Here is a 22,801-nt window from a genome sequence, read left to right as displayed (position 1 = left end):
TATATGCAGACTGATTACTAACATGTATAGCCACGGGAGGTGGAAGTGGAAGAGCACATGTGGCTGCTATTCTCTACCTCACTGCAGCTTAACTGATGAATGATGAACACAGTGTATACAATGTGTTTACAATTGACCCCCAATATTTTGGTCATGAAAGCATATAAACAGTGCCAGTGCCACTGGCAAGCTCGTTGGTCGAGTGGTTAAGACATCTGCACTAGCAAGCAGGAGAGCGTGGGTTCGAGTCGTACCCAAGTACATTTGTGGTTTTTTCAAAAGCCTTCGGGGGGGGCATACACTGAGTATACAGTGTTAAAATACACATCATCGGACAGGGCAAAAATCCAAAATTAAAGTGCCGCACTGTAACACTATCACCATTCTTCACCGTTGTACATGTAACTGTGAACTTGTCAGTTTAAAAAATTCTGCAAAAGAATATAATAGAATGCTGCTGTAAAAACAATGGGGTATACCGAACCTCCTTCTGAATATTCTGTGCACTTTTACTGAACATTGAACATTTCCTTTAATGTAAGGGGAATGTGTTTAGCACTAATGATAACAGTAATAAAAGTTTAGGTAAATCACACATGCCTGGCGAAGAAACAGTGGTCAACACATGACATGGTCTGAGTTCATGATGCAGCGTTCTACTGTACACAGTGGTCATTCTGCCAGCTAAACCTGAGTGAATGTCTTGCAGTCAGCATTATTTTGGGCTGAAAAACCCGACTTTCCAAACCGGCAAGATACAGTTTAGGGCTGCCGACTGTTCAAATACAGTCACATGCCACAGAGAATCATGAGAGTCATTTGAAAAATATTTACACTGCAACCTTATATTTTGCAGTGAGGTGGAGAGAAACACTATGAGTGATATTTGCTCCAACACGCGATTTGCCTCCATAGACTTAGGGTACATGAATGGGATGTGTGTCACTAATACAATGGAAAATGAGAGTTACATGTATGTGCAACTATGCATGTGTACTGCTGGAGACTGGAATGCTTAGCTGGCAACCTATCAGCCATCCCTGCAAATACAATGTGGGACGCACATCCTCCTACACGAACTGATTAAGCTAGACGAGAGCGGCGTTATGTTCATTCAGAGGCAGAAAACTTAAAACACTGAGATGAAATACCTCAGTCATAGCCTCTCCCTGATACATTCATCTTGTAGTAGGATACAGTAGGAGTACAGTAGTGTGCCTCCAAGAGTTTGCAACATGTTGACCAATCACAATGCGTGAAATCTGTCGACCCAATGCGCATTTAGAGAGGGTTGACAGATTTTGCGCATTGTGATTAATCAATGCGTTGCAAAGTCTTGGAGGCCCACAATTGTAAAACGTCCGTGTTGCCTGCTGCATTTTATACGGTGTATACAGTTGTGTAACTAGCCTATAAATATACATTCTCATTGGCATGTTCTCTACGTGCACCAATGCATATTCCTTTCCCAAAAGTCTGTTGACATGTCCTCAAGTTGACTCCTGTTCATTCCATTCGGAAGACGTTTTACCTTTAGACTTCATATGTGTACATGTAAGTGGCCCCATCAAAAAGGATGAACAAGTGCACAAGAAATCATTCTGTACAAGTGTTGACATGATGTTGAGTGATACATGTGCCTAGGAGACCTTAAAGGTGCAAACTGCTCACCTCACATATTCATGCCCTTCTTCCAGTGAGCTCACTTCTGGATGCAGAAGTTAGAAAATTGTACAAATTTTGGGATTTTGCCCACCCGTCTCCTCTCCCCTCTTGTGTTGACTGCTCCAGGTCTTACATGTATGTCATGGTTTTGCCACATTTTTTACTCCCCAAGTTTTTTTTTCTTTTTTTCTTGATCAGTTCAGTTTTGGCATTTTTACCTTTGGTACAGTACAGTACATAAAAGGACTGCCTCAGCAGTGCAGGTGGGGGGGATCACCCCCTTGCTCTGAGACAGAAAACCGCAAAAAGGTTAAAATGGTGAAAATAATAAAACAGTAAGTGTATCAATACCAATTTAAACAATGTATGTCATGTACAATGTTTCACCATCATTTCTCCTTAGTCCATGAAAATGAGACATTAAACAAAATCTCTGGCCTGACCTTCCCCCCTGGAAAAATTCCATGATTCGCCCCTTCTCAGTGGTGGTGATAAATTTATAATGTGGCAATCCTCCCTTTGTGGATGGGGCAGCAAGGAGGATGGTTTTGGATATGTGTATAACTACATGTAAGGTTTGCTTACTACATGCACATCTGTCAGTCGATCCTTGCAGCAGCCAAAACTTGGAATTCTCTGTGGTGAAATACGTGACCGGCTCTGCATAAAACGGTAATAAGTCACGCAATGCCAGAACACGTACTGTAATGGCCTGTTCTATTTGGAGAGGGCAAAATTTCTTCAAAAACTTGATTTTGTGTTTTTTCCTTTAATAGCCTCTATAATATTTATATTTTCAGAATTTGTGACTATAGATATGCATACTGATGAAAAAGTAGGAAATCCTATATAGCATTGTGTTTCCAAGCACTACATTCTATGAGCATTTTCTTAAAAAGTGTTTTTATTGAATCTGAAAGTGTGGATGTGCAAATGTCTGAATATCTCTGGAACGCAGCACACTTCAGGGGTCATTCATATATCGAATTGTAGCTTTTGATGTACAGAATCCAGCCATATCAAAAGCTCATAACCTTAATTTTGGCGACTTATTACCCATTTTTCTAGAGTCGGTCACCTATATTATTTGTCTTATTGCATTAATGAGTTCAACTTTATTCTCTTGAAATGTATTTCATTACTGATTTCATTAGAAACAAAATTCACTGTACCCAACTCCAGATTATTCAATCTCACATAGGCTGAGAAGTGTTTGAAGAACACTGAAACAACTAAGGCTATGTGTTTTGTCTAAAGATGAACACGGATCATGTATAGAAAAGCCCACCTTTCACTTGCATCAGAATATTAAAAATTGTGTGAATGCTCTCTTCAAACCTGCCTGTGACTTATCATTCACTTGCAAGGGGCAAATCATTCAGTACGTGTACGGTGTGCTGGGTATGCTGAACAGACATGGCGCGGCATGAACTGAATATTACTATTAAGGAGGAATGCAGTGCATCTATAGAGCTCGGAGACCTGTGTGTAAATAGATGTACCGATATTTTTACTAGTTTTTTGAGCCTATGCAGTTGCACTGAAAGGGCTGTGAGAGGAAACGATGCCATCCTTAACACCAGGACCTCAGATGTTTCAGATGCTGAATTGATATTGTGGGTCCAGCAGAATAAAAACTAAGCCAAATTATGCGTAAATGTATGCTAACAAGAAATACACCATTGTAAATAAATGAGTACTATATGTATTGCTTTTATGCTGGTACAGTTTCTGTCTGTGTAAAAGCCCTCTCTCTCTGAGCAGCAAGTGATAGAGGAATCCTGACAGTGTTGCTTCATCTACATTTATGTGCAGTCCAGTAAATGGCTGTCACCTGATTGTATAGCTCTGGGGTGTTTTTTGTTATGAATCATATTCTTTTGTCATTAACATAAAAACTGCGGGTCAGTCTGTTGCACAGTGTATGTGTATACATGTACGTTTACAGTCGTAGGGAAACAGAAAACTGAGGTAGCATTTTCTGCACGAAAAATGCATAGATTTATAAGATGACAAAGAGTGACGGCAGGGCTAGGAGAATGTACATGTAGGCTGCATGTGCAGTAATGCAGGTATTTCAAAAGAAAAGGGAATTAAGCATGCATAATGGATATACAGTCGTGTAATTCATCTACTCCACCATTACTGTGGTCAAATACCGGTATGTCACTGTGGTGGCATCACGCTCGTGGACGGGTGCTACATGTATACACGCATTATAGACCTCTTTGAAAATTGGGGTGCATTGATTTGACTGAATTGCATATGTACCGGTATATGCACTTCAAGTCTGAGCATGCACAAGTATGTTTTGTGCAACCAGAATAATGCTGTCTCCTCCATTATTATGAGTCATTGCCCCAAAGATGGAATTCACATGTTAATTTTTTGATGATCCTGCCACATCAGGAAGGAAATTTTGGGGATATTTGGAGGACTATGAGGGTTCTTTAGCAGTGTTGTAGTCAAGACCATCACAAGACCAATCACATGACTAGTCACAAAACCAATCACAAGTAACAGGATGAAAAATGACAAAGGAATGCTTTTGTTGGAGTCAATTTGAATGGCTGCTGTGATTTAAATTAAGGCTTTGGGTCTTGTGTTGTTCTTTTGATGGTCTTGTGATGGTCTCAACTACAACACTTTTTGTTACAACACTTTTAGCACAAATAAATATGCATCAGGTAAAAAGTTGCAGATGTTTGTAATATTGGACATTTATGCTGAGTTGCCAACTGATGTGGATTTTCTGTATTTTGGGCTGCTGGTCTGCAGGCATAGTGTTAGTTGGAACTGTGCGTAATAGCTCTTCCCACTCACATGTGTTTCTGTATCGACACTTAATTGGCAGTACATGATGCCAGCGTCAAGTTCAGTGCTGAGTCAGTAATATGTCTAGATGCATCTGCTTGTCTCAAGCACCAAAGAATTGCCACACCCTGCCTTTAACTGCCTCTGGTAAACTAAGGAGAGGGGCAGGGGTCACCCCTCATTCAATTTGTCATGTCAAGTTGGGGGAAGGCATGACGGGGGTCCACAGCTTCCTCGTGCAAGGCAGTAGTGGCCAGGGCACGACCTCCAAGAGGCAAACGAGTGGCTTAATTTGGGTGCGTGTCGCATTTGAATGGGGCCCACAATAATAAACATGTAGGGGTCTGAGGACTAGTGCTTGTATGATTTGAGACCCATTATTGGGTGTTTGTTGCAGAGTTGTCAAAATAAAAAACTTTTTGTGTGTAAATAATCAAGTTGGATGCGATAGATGAGGTCAACACTGTCCCTCCTTTTTTTATTAAAAGGGACAGATTATGGGAAAAGTTGTTACAATAATGTTCATTTTTTTTGTACATGTAAGTAGGCAATTTCAATTTTGAAACAGTGTACCTGAATTTAAAAGGAGGAGAAAAACCTATCCAAATCCTCCCTCTGAAAGTTTCAACATTACTGTATCAGTCATCACTGAATTGTAAGTAAATCTTTTGAGAAGAACATTTCAGGAGTTCGGTTGCTTAAAAAATAACATATGAAATTCTCCATTGAAATTCCACATTATTTAAGTGCTCAATGTTCTTGGTGAAAGTGTAACTTCCAAGTAGCTAGTGTATCTGAGAGTAACTTGGGGATTGTGGACATTCTCAGAGAGTTGTATTGAGGAGTATAATCCAGGGTGGGGAATCCACAAGTTTGAATTTCCCACCCCTAAAATAACATGGATTCCATGGGGAGACATTTGCTCAAAAGAATGCCACTCCACACACTTTTCAAAGGGCATCAAACAAAACGTGGAAAATACCGACTACACGTATCTGTACCTTGATCGAAATAACACTCCTTAAATTGAAAACCCAAATGTGCTCTGTCCGTCAGAAGAGTTTCGATAAGGAAATCCTTTTAACACGTGTTCCAGATTCATTCCAACATACATGTAGTTTGTGGGCCTCAGGTTTGGATGATTGCCAGTGTATATTTACCAGGAGAATGATGAGAATGTTATGTTGTCCATGTTCACATGGTCAGCCACAGCATAACCAAATCAGCGGCAAATAAATATTGAGCATATTTTTGTTGGGCGTGCATGTCAACCAGAGCATTTTTGTGTAACCGCGTAATTTGGAATCAGTAAAATTGCAGATACACAAAAATGTTGTTTTAAATACATATGGTGTAATTGTCCTGCTGCAGTGTCCAACCATTTTCTTACCAGTAGGATGGAGAGGCTCTGATATGGGAGGCCACTTTTTTCATAGGCTTATGCTAAATACTTAGTATATTTGTACGGTTATCAGTCTTTCGATTCAAATCTTTGTAGGTGCAATGCAAATGAAAAGGGGGGGGGAATCAGCTTCTTTGTGATCAGACTGCCTGCTGAAAGCTTTATCCAAAAAGAAAAATATGTCCGTTTACATTGTCCGTAATACAAAGTTATTGTACTACCTACCTGCATAACGTGTTATTTTGTATGCATCAGAAAGAACTGCTTCTCTTGAAGCTTTGTGTAGCTGAATATTCAAATATCCCATTGAATTTCAAGTCGAATATTCAGCAATCACTTATTTGATCCTACTCACTCCAGCCTTTCCTTCGTACTTCGCCCTTTAATCTATGACAGAATCATGGAGCTATTTTGAATATCTAAAGCACTAATAGGCCTATGTCATTTCCTCCTTGGAGAAGTCTTGACACCTTGGATTAATGAACGTATTTGTAGAGCATAGTGAAACCAGATAAAACAAATTCTAAAAGATCTGCTCTAAATGCAACACACAAGAACAGTGAACAATATACACAAGCTACATACAGTTTGTTTTTATTACTTGTATGATGCAATTAGCAAAATTAATCTGCAGCTGCAGCACACACCTGTTTGTAAATTATTTGCACAACAAAATGTTCATTATCTGATTGTGCTTTATTGATGCATCTTTATCGATGCTTTATGTGCAAATAGCTGTACCAACAGCTGTACAACATTTGGAGTTCTTCATATGTTTTTACACAAACATGGATGTACCCAGGAGGCTTCTCTTAACACAGTGAGTTAGTGCTCTGTAGTAATTAATATGGACAGAATATACTTTTCAATACCCAGTTCAAAGGTTATCTTTTTGGCCAGCTGTTTAGGCTAGGTTGTATCCTCATAATTTCTTGTCTTGATTGCTGTGATGTGAAACAAGATTTCGGAGTCAGTGTGCTTTCAACAATTATGTGAACGTGCACTTGGTGAACATGCACACATGCCCTGACTGTCATTTTGGTGAGGGGACAAACTCTTTTGTTGGGATATGTTGGACTGGATTGTGGAGATTTTATGCTGTACCCCCAGTAAAGTGGAACGTTGCTATACCAAACACCGCTATACCGGACGTTCGACTATACCAAACAACGTCCTTGGCTCCCAATATCTTGTGCACAAAACCTACCGAACATTATGTAGTTACAAATCAACCGAGATTCGCCACAGCATGCATCAGAGATCAATACTGAGCTGTAGCTTCCTGACTTTAAGGATAAAGTAAATAGCAATTTTGCACCTCAAGACTTAATAAAAAACAAAAATAATTAACAGATACATTCCTAGAAACCTCAAACGTGAATGCAATGGCAAAACATCATGAAAACAGCAAATTATAGTATCCCAAGAGGGTGCACTTCGGTTAGACTAGAGGGGTGCTATTTGACACTGCAATTAACGAAACGTTGGCAGTTAATTTCGCTATACCGAACGACCGCTGTGCCGAACATTTAGGGTGGACCCTGTCATGTTCATTATAGCGGCGTTCCACTGTAACCACAGTATTTTTGTTCATGGGTGTGTATAGTAACCTTTAACAACATTACAAGTGCTATGTGCACTGTAGAACAAAGACTGCACAGTGCCTGTGTAGGTCTATAAAACTGTAGCACATGTACTGCTTTACAGGTGTGCAGTCAACATAAACAGTTATTTAGGATGGGGAATTCTCACCCTCCCGGGGCAGAATTTTGTCCACTGGATTAATTTATTTGCCCATGCCTTCTCAACCAATGTCAGAAACTGCCTGTCCACTCAGCAAAATTTCTGAAACGTGATACTGTCTGAAACCCTGTTTATTGTACTGTACATGTACCTTGTGCCTTGGAAAGAACACAAAGATTTAATATTTAAAGTTTTTAAAGGCTACAAATGCTGGGGACATGTAAATTCAGCATAAACGGCCTCTCTAATTGTTTCTGCCAAGTGACAGTCCTCCTGAAAGGTGGACCAGATGACACTGTACCCCCTTCCCTTTTGTCCTGTAGGAGAGTTGTAAACAGAACCTCATGTGGAAATAATGTGTGTGTAGAGTAGGCTAGGATGCAATATGTTGGACCCCACCAAGTACATACATGTACATGTTCATGTACCACTTGATACACGTGCATTATACCCTGCTCATGCCATAGGCTGTTTTTGCAAACAGGTACATGTACATATACAGGTATGTGGAATTGATGCCAGTGGTCTGCTTTGAGGGGGTATGCTATGTCTGCATGTTAATATGTAGATCAGTGGGAATATTTTTGTGCATGTTTGAGGAATGTATTTTTATACGTGTGGGAATGATTCTGTCATATCAGTAGGAGCAGTATGGAATCTAGTTTTTTTGCAGAATGATAAATTGAATTTTTGTTTGTACTGATGGGGGCACCAGCTGTCAGTGGTATTTTTTTTTGGGGGGGGGACAGGTTTTTTCTTAGTTGGGGCACCTGGGGGGCACCAGGAACTTTTGAGGAATGTTGTCCCCTCCCCCCATTGCTACATGTACGCCCCTAGATCTGAGGATACATGTTTGAAAACACCAAGATTGTAGTTTTTCATGGATTCCTGCAAAGTAACAAGTTTCTGGAATATTCCAGAGAGGCCTGGTTGTACACTGTGTGGGCAGTCTTCCCACTGGGATGTGTACTTGTACATGTACAGTACATGTATAGGCCTACATAGTCTGTATTGTTCAGAAATTTAAACAAAGGCTTTGGGTTACTCTTATGATACGTGTGTGTCGGTGTACATAAAATGGGTACACATGTAATGGATAGTTCCCAGTGTGTCCACCACATCGGGCATGCTATCCATCCACACATGGTTACAATGTAGCCCAAGCTGTCTGACTCCTTCATGTACAGGTGTATCAGGAATTTAGCATTGGGGAATTACACAATATGGGGATTTGTTAGATGCGAATTGAACACTTGTACCCTTTGAATTTTGTTATGAATGGTTTGTGATGACGGATGCTCTTTTCTTTGGCATCTGTACGCTGTAAGTTTTAATAACTTACATGTACGTGTGGCTTAATGAGGTTGGAGTCTTGACCTCAAGTGACCTTAATTTTTGTAGGGTTTTATGGCGTAAGCTGATTGGAAATGAAACATGATCTAAACAACTTTAGATATGTCTGTTTCTGATGCGGCTGGTGTATGATTGATGCAGATGGTGTGAATATCTGTATGCTTTATAAGAGAACACCGTGGTACAGGTATCATGTGATATCAGGTGACTGTTTTTTTCCTAAAGTTGCGTGGTTACATCATCGTGCGACACTGTACATGACAAATGTAATCGTACATTTCTATTGTGACCTCATCACCCCTCCCAGCCCTCTTCCCAACATGCAACAAACACTTTAAATATTAATCTTCCTGCTTTTCAAGCTGAGCTATTCTGTTATCGCTGGCCTACAGTTTTATATTATGAGATGTGTACAGTGTACATATACAATGTACAGGTAAAATGTACATGTACACTTCAGTACACAGCACAATGCCTTTGGAGTGGGCAGGCCTACATGTACAGGTAGTGGCAGGGTTTTGCATTGGACCTGAGCCACAGCAGTATGCTACCGGAATATTTGACATGCAACATCAAGCCTGGGCCAGAGTACATTCCTGAGCCCTCTGAAGGTCACAGACATGTTCCACAACGGCTTTCAACACCCTTGTAAATCCCAGGTTTGACAACCTACAAGCCACATGCGTGAACCCTCTGTCACATTAATTTCGGCCTGTGCACTCTGGATCTACCAATGGACCTTGGGTTAGTGCAGAGTACTGCATACAGGATCTTTTTTAAACCAACTACACCTTCATGTACTCTATAGGCCTATATGGTTTTTGTTTTTGTTTGTTTGTTTTTTATAGATAGGCAATTTTGTAGTGGTCCATCTTTCTTTTTTTTGACCGGACAACAACTCCCTGCAGCTCCTTTTCAAGATGGTATACCATGTAAACCTCAAACCACATACATAGCGGTATCCCTGATCTCTAGATGCGTATGTGCATACATCAGGCACGCAAACAACATGTGTGAAGTTTGAAGCAGATGACGTCATCAGACCAGAAGTTATAATTAAAAGACTGTTAACATTTTGACACTCACTAAAAAATCCATCCTGACTAATAATATCATATGAAGTATCGGTACCTTTCATATAATAGAATAGGTATTCGCGTTGGCGAAGGCGTGGGGCTTTTCTTATTCTTAATGTGGTCCACCAGCCAGTGACAAACAAAATCTGTAACAGTGATCTCCCACATGCGCCTACGCTATATACAGTTTATACACATGGTGTGTAAGGTGTATAACATACCTTGTGTGTTTTGTACACTGCCCATTATACTGCACAGTGAAGAGTATATATGTGTGTACATGCAAGTGTACATGTACAATGTACATGTACATGTACTGGTACATGTGTGTACTGTATGCTATAAGTAAACTCCAGAATTTTTCTGCTTTCTGAAACTGAAAGTCAAATTCTGCTTTCTTACGCTTTCTTAATTTTAATATACGTGTACAAAAACTGTGACTGTACATACATGTACATGTATAGGCCTACATTTACCGTACATCTACAGGTATCTTTGGCGTAATGATACATGCAGGGCCTACATGCACCATGCCACTGTGATCTTGGACTGGTCCCTGTCCCTATTGATTTATTCATAAGCCGTAAAATGTTTAGGCACTATGTTCATGTAGGGAACAGAGACCTGTGTGATCTCCCGGAGCCGGAGGAAATTAATACCGATTTCTGCAATATCGCAAAGGAAAAACATGAGGGGAAATGCTACCAAATGTTACTTTCAAAGTGAGTTAAACAGTGAAAATGAGTTGTCATTCCTAATTTGGGTTCATATTTATTTGATTAATTGTGCATAAACGATCAAAATATTTATCTATTATTTTTTTTACCGAGAATTGCCTTTTCCGCTTTCTACCCCCAAATGTGCGATTTTTGGGGATTTTCCACAATGCAGAAAGCTCTGGACTTTAGTTATAAGCAAACATATTGGTCCCTGCCAAAACTTCACATGGTCGTGGACAGGGCAGGAACTTCATGGAGGCATCAGAGGCAATAGCTTTGATAGCCCTGGTCTTTGCCTCAATGCCCATTGAAATGTGCCTATAGACAATCTGTTTTTTAATACAAGCGGCCTCTGGAAAGGAGAAATTGCTTTGCCCTTTCAAGATCGAAGTTCCTACCCTGCATGTATCAGGGCAGGTCAGTATCACTGAATTACATGTAGACCCACCAATTAGCGTAACTCTGACAGTGTGCACACATGTACTGGTATACACATAATAACGTACATGTACATTTTGGTAACATTGGTTCGAAATGTCACTATTTACTAATGAATTGAAACAACTAAATTCACCCTCCGAAACTGAGTTTGCAGGTGGTTCGGTTGAAAGGAGGCAGTTCAGTGCCTGCTTATTGCAGGCACCTGTGTATGACCCCCTCAACACAAAAATGTCAAAAGATCTTGCACAAATAATGAGGCCAACTAGAATATCTGATGACATGCATCTACATGTAAATTCTGTGATGTCATCAAAGTGGAATTTGATATCGCCTGATCATTTTGTGTTTGTAACTTATGCCCGGGTCAGCATTTTTGACATTTGGATCAAGCAGAGGTTTGGCTCTGGTTTACAAATATTTGAGGTAAATTTTGTGAAAAGGAAAAATCATACCCCCTTTGGTGTCTGGAAGAAAATCCTGTGAGATGAATTGGCTTTGTGCTGTGTTCTTTGATGCAGCCGATTACTTGGTTTGTTGGCCTTTCTATGGCTTATTTTTTTTTCATGATTGGGAGTGAATGCAGTCTTAATATTTCATTCATTTTGACAATTCAATGTGTCATTCCTAAATACAAATTGTTTTCCCAAATACATGAAATATAGCTCTAAATTTTAAAACCACACGAGTTAAAGAAATACCTAGCCATATTTTGTTATCACATTGCAATGCGGATGTTCTAAATACAACAGAGAAATGGAATGTCAGTTTCTCATTGCGTTTCTCTGCTTATTGTTCAAGTTCTTTAAATATTAAGGAATGCTTTAGATTCAGATAAAATTGTTTTTGTCATTGCATATAACAACGTTTGGGATATTTCACTGTCATGCTATCCCTGTACACATGCATCCTCTGTGAGTATTTATCTAATCCATGTGGATTAGAGAGAATGGTAGAGACATGTACACATATGCAGCTGGACAAATGGCTATCTTTGGGTGCATAAATATTGCCAGCAGCGTCACATTTGGTCTCTAGTGCATTGTGTTTCATGGTTCTGGTAGACATGGGTCCTGAACACCAGTAAACGAGATTTACCAAGTCTGTATTTTGTCTCATTATAAGCTCATCCCAGTAGTTGAGGCACATCTAACTGTTGTCACTGCACTTTCAAGCAAGGCCAACACAAGTTGGAGCTTGATTGGTCTAATCCACACAGCTTCCACAAGACTCCAGACAACCTCCAGACACAACCTAAATAACACACCACCTGTCCTCTGTCAGGAAACGCAACAATCCCCCTGTCCTTAAATGCTGGCTGTAATTGGGTGTATGAAAATCCCAAGTGTAGTGAAGTGTCCTAATTTCCCAGATTACTGCATTTGCTTCTAAGGGAATCCAGCTGGGCATTTACCCAAGCTGGTAGTGGCTGGGTGCAGGTGCAGGGAACCCCCCATTGACAGCTGGCCTCATTTGGAATGCCCACATCTGGCTGTTGTTAGCCCTGGGTTATGTAATCTGTGTAAATCTAGGCATGGCTTGGTGTGGGTGGCAGGGCTGTACTGTGGTCAGAGAGCTTGGACAGAGATGGATGTTGGGGAATTGAGTGACAGGATGCCTTGATTTATGCAGGAACCAAATGGTGGGCGATTTGTGTATGACTGGTGGTTTGAGTTGTCCTGGTCAGGTCACAACAGGGCTGTCAACAGGGCTGTCACCTTGGCTGATGGGGACACACAGTGGCTGAATGCCAGTCACAGCATGCCTGTTGGCAGCACATGTAATACTGTTCTCATTGTATGCAGGCAATTGTACTGGTAACAGTGCTGGATAACCACTGTGGCATAATTAGAGTAGCACTCTGGAGAGTCACCTCAATTTTTTGGTTCTCAAACTGAATATTTGGAAACCTGTTCATCAGTTTCAAAACATTTTTGACTTTGTATTTTAAAGGCTATTTAGGCTTAGGTGCAGCCTTTTCCTTGTAAATTATTGAGTGCTATCTGCAGTGAGTCAGTTCAAAAACACATGGCTTGGGAAATGCGTATTCAGCCATGTGGCTCTTGTTATATTGTGCCATGATTAGATGTACAGGATGTGTAGATTTTTCACACAGAACACATTGGGATGAAGGGTTATTCATATTATTATTGTTCTTGCTGACAGAATGTGGATGAAATGAACACAAATATTTTCTGTATAATCTGGGTTCCCAATTTGACCTAATTTTCAGTCAGTGCTGACCAATTTTCAGAATTGTCCCATGTTGAAACACTGGGTTTCACTTGTAGGCCTACATGTATGTGTTCATCAGATGCAAACTTTACTCTAATGAAGTTGATAAACTTTCTTCAGGAGCGGTTACGATTGTTCGAACCCTATTATCTACTTGATGCATCACAGTTGTGTGCATTTACATTGTAAAGGCTTTGATATTTTAAAGTGTAGGCCTAGCGCTCAGTCACACATGCTGACATAATAAAAAACAATCATGTTTTGTATATAATATGTAGAACTGTTGTCTTCAGATGTAAAACATTCCAGAAATTTCATCATTGTTTTCATGAAGAGACAAAAATGCCCACAGTCATGACATTTTTTTTTTCAAAAATTACTGAAATCAGTCTGTGGGGCAAAATTCAATTAAACTGCTTTTTGATTTTCATGAAGAGACAAGCTTGTCTTCCATAGATACAGCATTAGCAATAAAGGGCAAAACCATTGACAAAACTTGTTTTGTAGATTTACAAATTTGACTAAAAAATGTATACAAATGTAACAATTTTGCACCTGGCAAGCACAGTGGCAAAAGTGTATACTGTGCTGGTTGTTTTCACAGAGACAAAAATCGCACAAATTTCTGCCAAAACATACAAAAGTGTTTGTTTACAAAGTAAACAATTCTTATTGATTCTGTAAATATTTGTTTTAGTTTTGTTTCATTTAAGGTTAATCCCCTCTTTCTTTGTTAGCATTGGTCAAGTCAAAGAAATGCTAATTTAAATACTGGGGAATGAGCGTTTTGAAAAAGAGACCAAATAAAAATGTGATTTTTCTCGAAACCTAGTTTTTACTCTCTGTTGAGACTTTTGTCTCTTTGTGAAAACGGTGACGATTTGTATGATGTTCAACACTTTGACATGCTGTCTGCAGATTATTTTTCAAGCTTCTTCTTCATTCTCCCTCCTGATGTTGTGAACACCAGAGGTCCAGACATTAAATTTTATAAAAGCTGCACCTGTGTCTCCAGTACAGACTTTGTTTATTTTTGTCCTGGAGAAGAGTTACTTTTTGTTTGTGCACATTTGGCGGCTCACAGGCTGGGGCTCTCAATAAGTGCTATTACCCCCTACTGAGGTTGGGCAGGTTTCGTGGAGTTCCAAGAGTTATTCTCCCAAAGGCTCAAGCTGGAGGAACATGTGGAGGAATATTCAGCGACACATCCCCCTCCTTGTTCCCTTGTGGTGTAGGCATGAAACATTACTGCCTTTTTCTCAGGAAAAATGTGCCAGTGTATGTGGAAGGTGACTGGTAGGGTCTTTCCCCCTTGTGCAGCTTCAGCAATTATTTTGTGTGAGAAATACAACCCACATGATGTGGAGAAAAATTGTTAACCTGCATACATGTTTATTTATGTTTTATGCTTTTTGACAAAAAAACGTAGCAACTGCTATCAGGTCACTGGGTCAGGTTCACTGGCTTCAATGTGTGCTGACTGTGGAGTTGATTTTCATGTCATTTGTAAACCATTTTTATGGGCTTGGCTGGCCAGTGTATTTTCCAACTTGAATGACTTAATTGCTTAGAAATCAGAAATATATACTTATACACTTCAGAGATAAATTTGTTTTGGACTTGGCAAGTGTTGGCAGAATTGATGGGGCTGTTCTTTCCTTTTATGAGTCAGTGATAAATTGCAACATGTGCAGCTTTATCTCTTTTCATTATATCTTTTCTCTCAGTTCAATAGTTGGTTTATTAAAAAGACCCTGTTACCTGATACTGAATGGTTAAAAGAACCATGAATTTTTCTCAGAATCTTTTTGTGTATGCCTATTCTTCTTCAATGTAGACTGTATGGAATCTTTTGTGAGTTGGGAGAACTGAAAAGTGTACATTTTACACATCCAAAACCGACAAAGCATATGCGGACAAGTGAGGGCGCTTTTAAAGTGAACCTTTTTTCCGTTTCCAAAAACAGGCATTTTCCATTTCGTAAAATTCCGCTTCAGAAATTCAAAGTCCGTTTCATACCTTAGTAAGCATAAAAAAGGAGAGCAAGTTATAAACTATGCATGGAAACCATTTGCCCAACCTTACTCCTCCCCAACAAAAATTAATAAATAAATGAAAGAAAGAAACAAATAGCTTGTTTGGAAATACTCTGCAATATTTCCAACATTTTTGGGGTGATAATTTTCTGCTGTGAAAATTAAGAAAAAAATATTCTGGAAAGTTTTGCAGATACATGTACTGCACATGTATATAACGTCACAGGAAGGCATGAACTGATGGCCTACCGTATCTGGCGCGTGAACCATATCCCTTTGCCAGGTAAACCTGTTTAGTACTGATATTCACAATTTATGATACATGTATATCGTATGGTATATGGATGTTGATCCACTTTAATACTGGATGATGTTCTGTCAATCAAACCTTGTGAACTCAGTTTTGCCATTGTAAAAAGGACACTGAAAGGACAGCGGGCGCTAGTGGTCCACTGAAGTACACATGTACGAAAGCAAGCGCATAAAAACAAATGCAGCATCACCAGTACAGAGGTCTGTTTTGTTACTTTGTCCCAGGTAATCACACTGACTGCCCTCATATGCTCAACGAACATCAGTTACCGCGGCAGTGATTATCTTGCGCTCCCTGCAGCCTGGAAGTTCCGGGTGTTTGTGTTCACATCGGTACTATCTCTCCTCTGTTGCATCGGCCTGCTCTTCTGTCGTGCCACGAATGTAGCGCGATCCCTTCCCATCGACTGGCTCATGCTGGTAAGTGAATTCTTGATGTGTTGGTGGTGGTGGTGTACATGTACTTATACTGTAGCTTAGGTTGGCACTTATAGCAGACTGTGTACCCTGTGTGCCACAGCTGTGAAAATAGCTCAGAAAATTGAATGGAGAATTGAACGGTTACTGCACCTGTAACCGTCCAGCCCCACAATGTCACAGAAGGGCTCCCTCTTGGGCCAAGCCATCTCCCGGGCAGTTTAAGGGCCCGGGCCCCGCTGGTACATTCGCAGGCTTGCGTACACCTGGGTGATGAGGGTGGCACTGCAGACCAAACAGTCACTGGTTCAGAACCCATACGTGCCTTAAGCACAGTGCATATACACCTTATTCAGAGGTGACATGGTCATCTAGAATAGAAAAATTTCATGGGAGAGAGAAAGCTTGAATTTTGATTTTTCAGGCATTTATGTTATTCAGTGTCATTTGAATGTTAGATTTTTCCCCTAACAATTTTTTTAGGGACATTTTAGAGTCAGGTGCGTTTAGTGCTGTCTTAAGTTGTTTTCTTTGAGAGTGAAATTTTGAACACTCAGGCTGAGTTCCGGCGGCTTGTTTCCATATGTTCCCGGACAGTTTGATTTATTATTTGTGGGTCGGCCGCTCGAACGCCGGGAAGAAACAAACAACATGCAACATGGCGGCGTCCATGTACATTATTCGAAAGTTAAGGTTTAGATGGGTTGAATTCTTTTCTTTATAAACAGGAACATTCATTTCTGTGTTTGGGAAAATAATTAATGTTAATGTTAATGTTGCAAAACTTCCCGTTGTCTACATGGTCTATGGCTTTGGAAGCCATCTCTCCACTTTTGCAGCTGTTCAAAAATCACAATTTCACGAGTTTTTCCGTGTGTTCCTGTAAAACCCTGACAAGGAGGTGGTGTGTGATCCTGTTCCGAGAACAGTGTTCTTGAGTCATGTTCCCGCCGTTCGAGCGCGAGAACAAGAAACCCGTGTCAAGAACAGACCGCCCGAACTCGACCTCAGTGAGAAGGTGTTTAGCATTATCTTTAACAGTACAGGAATTACACAAGTCACTGAGGGATAGGTTCATGTTTATGCAGAAAGGCCTCAGGATATCTACACATGCCAATGCGAAGTCTGTAGAGGATGACTTCATACTATCTGCTCATGCCCCAACTGGAGATGGTGAAAGAGGGTTTCATGAGAATCCTTACTTAGGAATATGCCATTATTTCCCGTTAATGATTGTTTGAGGTTAATGTTTTGTTTGAGGTCAGATTTGAGATGGCCTTGAATTTCTGATATTGATTGTGGGATGTGGTAATCATCTTAACTTTTTTTGAGTTGCTGATATAGCAAGTTGGTCAGCTCTTTCATTACCAGGTATTCCACCCTGGCCTGGGATCCATTCAAAAGTTATTTGTCGTATGTGTTATATACATGTACATATAGAGGATGCCGCAAGTTATTTTATTTTCATGTGGCATCTGTGAAATAGTTTGCAAAGTTATACCAATCAGTTTTTACTGATTGAAGTGACCATTACATGACCGAAGTGGTTGAACATCTTCTATCCATTCTAGGGTGATTAAAGTAGCAAATACTTCTGCAGTGAAAATACTGATACCATTATTCATTGTAATGCTTTTAGAGTATTTGGGTTCATGGATAGACATGCTGCAACCAGTAGTGTTTTTCTAGGGTCATAGGAGCCATCTGTGTAAATGTGTAAGAAATTATTCCAGTTGGAGTGGATAGTTTCCATGGTAGCATGGTGTTTTCTTTGGTGTTTTCAAGAAGAGTGAAGACACTCAGTAGCCTTGGGGTCGTTCCCCACTGCAGCAACCCTTTTCAACTTCGGTCACTGAGGCTTATGCATTGCACAGGTACCAGCTTGTACCAGGATGTTGCATCTCCCTTGAAAAGCTCAGCAGGTCAATTCCAAGAAGAGAAGCCTGGTGGTCATGATTTCAAAGAGAGGAATGTCAAGTGTGGCAAGGTAACAAGAAACAATGTTCATTCACCAGAGGAGTAAGGAAGGCATATCAGAGAGTGTACCTTCAGGAAAATCAGTTCAAGTTAAACACCATCGTGCCCTTCCGGATTATCGTTTTCTAAGTAGTTGTTAAGGAAATATTATTAATTTTAATTTAGTGCTGAGAATTCCATTGTGGGTTTTCCCCTCACATGTTTGCAAATTGAAGCTCAGGGAGGGCCGTTTTGCAATCCAATAATCCAATAACATACCGGTAGGCAGTGTTACTTTTTATTGCTTGCCAGTGTTTTTAAAGATTTATATCCCAGACAAAATGAATTGTGTTAATATGAAAGATTTCAAATTGCATGTTTTGTGTGCTGGTGTCTTTGGAGGATTCTCCAGAAAAATTCCACCATACCGGGTTCATGTTGCCTTGTAACCTTATGTGCATGTCTGGAATTACGAAAGTAGAAGAAAACATACTTCAAATTTCTGGGAAATTTTTGTTGGATTCTGCATTCTTTAGGAAGAAATGCAGTTTTTTCCACCTCCCTTAGATGTCGACCCCTTCTTTATTGGCTGGTATGCCTTTTCCTTCCTGAGTGTTTCTGTGCAAAGCATTGGTGAATACAGGCATTCCACAATAGTGCGCCTCCAAGAGTTTGCAATGCGTTGGCCAATCACAGTGTGTGAAATCTGTTAACCCAATGTGTGTTTGGATAGGGTCAACAGCTTTCGCATGTTGTGATTGGCTTACTCGTTGCAAAGTCTTGGAGGTGCACTGTTGTGTATTGCACGTATTGGTAGAAACAAAATTCTGCAGTGTAGAGCAAGACTTATTTTCATGGAGATACAAAGTGGAAAGTTTCTCTCGGCAAATTTTTGTGCTCAGTTAAAATGAACAGGTAACCTGGGCCGAAATTTCATGACACTGTTGTGCTGAAGAGTTTGCATGAAAGATTTTGCTGTAACCTCAAGTACTTTTTCATGGTGTGGTTGTGTTGACAGTCGTGGTGTATGGAGATTTGATTTCCATTGTTACGTTAACAACTTTTTTCCTCCAGGGTAAGCATGCCTTTTGCCATGCTAAATGCTTACGGTTTCCATGAAAGGCATGGAGCCTCTGCTAGCATAAAGTCATGTGCTTAGCAGCACCATGAAATTGGGCGAAGTTCCCAAGCAATAAACCCTGGGTCATGCTTTGGTTGGTAACCTGTTTTCTGCTAAGCATGTATGATAGTTTCAATGCTGAGTAGATTCATGGAAGTTCAACAAAACTGGCCCTGTTTTGACTGGGGATGTGAGGATAAGAGTACCAGTAAGCAGAGATCTTACCAAAGATTATGGGCAAGGGCCCGTTTACTTTCAGGCCATACAAAAAAAGAAAAACATTAATATATTGAGGTTTATATTATTGCGTACAGTATGGTGAACCAACCAGTATTATTATGGCATGGGGCACTTTGGGGAAGAGTTGTGTAGTGGCAACACAATATGCTTCATATATGGTTTTAATTTTTTCAATAGGTATATGGTTTTGCTGAGGCCATCAAAAACATACCCTTAGTTGTAATACATGTAACTCTACATGTACATGTATGCCCTCCCACAAGAAGTACAGTTATCCTGTAGTAACATCCTTTCTACAGTAGTTGAATCTAGACAGCACAAACTGTTTGTGCTGGAAGACATGCATGTAAGCCAATGGGCATACAGCCTTTCCAAGGCTACATGTAATCTGCTCTATTACTCTCCAACCTTCAAAAAGTACATGCGGGTACATGGTACGTGCTGCAGTGTATGTAATGAGGTTTGGGTTATAGGCTACAGTCCACTAATTCAAGGCCCACTGAAAACAGTGTAAAATCAGCACTGTTCAGGGCCCAATTACATGCACACCAACATCCCTGAGATTTCTGAAGCACAAATGAAATTCTTGTCTGGTCACTAATCTTTCAATTTCTTTTCAATTTTTTGTGGGTTAACCAATTACATTTTTAATCATTCCCACAAAACAAAATCACCCCCCAAAAAGTGATTTTTCCGAAGTCTGATTGCGGCCATTTTTCAAGTGATAACCCTCAACATTCTTGGGCACTTAGGACCATTTTTCAACCATAGTTTTTAGCCATTCTGCTCTCATATGAAAGCTCCAAGACCCAGGGAGTTGATCCTGGCATGGATTTTATCTCACCATTTTGGGGGCCAAACAATCTCCTTTTTCAAAAGATACTGTGGGGGGCACTTTTAATGCTAATGAGCTGGCCAGATATTCTCACTTGAATTAGTGGTCTGCACCCTAAAGCAGCTTTCCATGAGCACCAGTTACTGTATGTGACAGTTTTATTATGTTCAGATTACCCGTACCAGTGGGAGCCTTTGAAATGTTTGTTGGTAGCAAATATGCCAGTCCTGTTTACTACATGTTGTTGTGATTGTACAAGCATTGTTCTGGGCATGCGTGCGTAGTTCTGAGCACGTGCAATGCTGTGAAAAAGGACCGTTATGTCCGCTACCACCAGCATTTCAAAGTCTGCCATTAGATTAAAAAATAGAATTGTGGTTTGTCTTCTTCCAGTTAGCCCCAACGTTCTTCTGCTGTTTAACTTGCTCCAGGTGGTGAACGGAGAGCCGTTCTTCCCCCCCCACATGGAGGTTAATTCTGTTTTCATCCTGTGCTGTTTTTTCTGCATTGTTTCCAAAAAACCACTCAACTCTCCCTGAGTAGATTGATTAGAGGACTCCTGCCCCATGTCTCTCCTGTGGCTTCTTGGAAGTCCTGCAAATGGGTGTCTCTCTATCATCAGTGACAGGAATAGAGCCTGAAATTTTACCCCTGATGGCCCACTTCTTCAACCTGTGAATAGGAAATAATTGCGCAAAAACTGTTTGAATTAGCAATTATTTTGCATTCATTTGTTTCTTAAACAAAATCACCTCCAAAAAGGTCCAAGCAAATAATTTCCCAGTATATTAATTTGTGGTACGTGTAACTGAAAATGTCTTGACCTGAAAGAGAAACACCTTTGACCTCTCACTTTCAAAAATCTGAAATACATGATGACTGGTGCAATGCTGTGTACATCAGCATTTATGAAAAAAAATCGGATTGAAACTTTGCTGACAAGAACTACACTAGGCCAGTCCAGTTACGGTACCGGTACATCTAGAACCCATCAGCTGTAGGTAGGTAAATCTGCACAGTGTTAGACATTCTTGATCTCATGTAAATACATGTAAATGATATGAACACATGTGTACGAATAAGGAGACCTAGGTACAATAATCCAGATTTGAAAGATCGTTATTGAAATGCTCTTTTAACCTATCTCCGGGTACTTTTTTTTCCACAGTCGTACTTGAACACAAAGATTCATACAGTTTAAATTCCAACAGTTTAGAAATCGTTCTTCCAAAAGTCACAGAATGTGACGGGGATCCAGTGTATAATTCCCATAGGGAGGCTGTGCAAGGATTCAGGAATTGTAGCTCACCTTGTGACCTTTAGCTTTCGGGCTGTATATTATTTTGTAGAAGAAAATGCAACACCCCAATTCAACCTCCTCATTACTCCTCTAAGGAAGCTGGAAAAAAACCCCACAAATTTGTGCGTGGTTGTGTAGTGAACATGTTTATCCGCAATCAGATTGAGACATAGCAGACTGTGATGAGATTCAGGGACAGCACATTGTGATAGTGTCTTCTCCAAGTTGCCAAATGTGTAGTTGGGAATGCAAAGTTTGGACCCCTGCCCTTGAACTTGATCAGCAGCGAGAGTGCAGGTTGCCCCCTTTGATTGGTTCATTTGGGCTGGCCTGGTGCTCGTTGCCATCAGGTTTGACAGCTGACAGACCTCAACAGGTGGTCCACTGACAAGCCTCAGTCAGGCTCCAGTTTCCTCTGTTGTAACAGTTGGCTACAGGAAGGGGGAAGCATGAAGCAGAGATTACTTTTATTTTGTTGTTTTGGTTTTTTTTTCTGGTCAAGAATTAGAGATTGCAGGGAAGAAGGGAGAAAGAAGGGTTAGTGAATCAATTTATTAACTCCAAAAATTTTGGCACAACCTTGACTGCCAGATTACATGTATTTGTGTCATGAATGGGACAACAATGTTGACTAAAGTTTGCAATCTACCGCCTGACCAGATGCAAAATTCACAAAGACTTGTCGGATTAAGCATTGTTAAGGTTAATTTCTCATTCACCCTGTGTCCTAGTTTAAATATTTTTTTTAAACAAGCAATAAATCTTGTACACTATCCACAGCCATGCAATGCCAGTGCCAGGTTCATGTATGTACTTATATGACAGGTGACCCATGAGATTACATCTCCCCCAATATCATGTTGAATAAGCCTGAAGCTGCATTCACTTTTGAATTTGCCCCTTCCCCTCCCCCCACCAAAAGCTGGACGCGCTGCTGAAAACTGGTTAAAGAGGTAAAGGAATGCCAGTTCAGGATATTGTAAAATGTACTTCATCATAAAGTTCTTGAGCTCAGTTTTTGTTTATATTATTAACATTTTCTAAGCACCAGAAATTTCTTCCCTCACTCTTCGTTTTGCTTTCTGTTTGAGTTCAGAGGACAATACCAGAGTAAACACTGTCCACTGCACATTCCCACAT

At 40.2% G+C, this 22,801-nt stretch overlaps 1 protein-coding gene across 1 annotated transcript in view; it reads left to right on the top strand.

Moving 5' to 3' along the window:
• The window catches only part of LOC110975618 (uncharacterized), an 81,997-nt gene that overhangs the window by 5,031 nt on the left and 54,165 nt on the right, over positions 1-22,801 (top strand). Inside the window, exon 2 of the mRNA XM_022228224.2 lies at positions 16,019-16,213. Coding sequence (XP_022083916.1) covers positions 16,019-16,213 — 195 coding nt within the window. The remainder of the gene's footprint in view (positions 1-16,018; positions 16,214-22,801) is intronic.

This window comes from Acanthaster planci, linkage group LG06, assembly GCF_054643075.1.
Source record: "Acanthaster planci isolate LZ-2023a linkage group LG06, COTS_SCS, whole genome shotgun sequence".
NCBI classification, from domain to species: domain Eukaryota; kingdom Metazoa; phylum Echinodermata; class Asteroidea; order Valvatida; family Acanthasteridae; genus Acanthaster; species Acanthaster planci.
The sequence above is the reverse complement of the archived record's forward strand: the minus strand, read 5'-3'. Positions and strand labels throughout refer to the sequence as shown.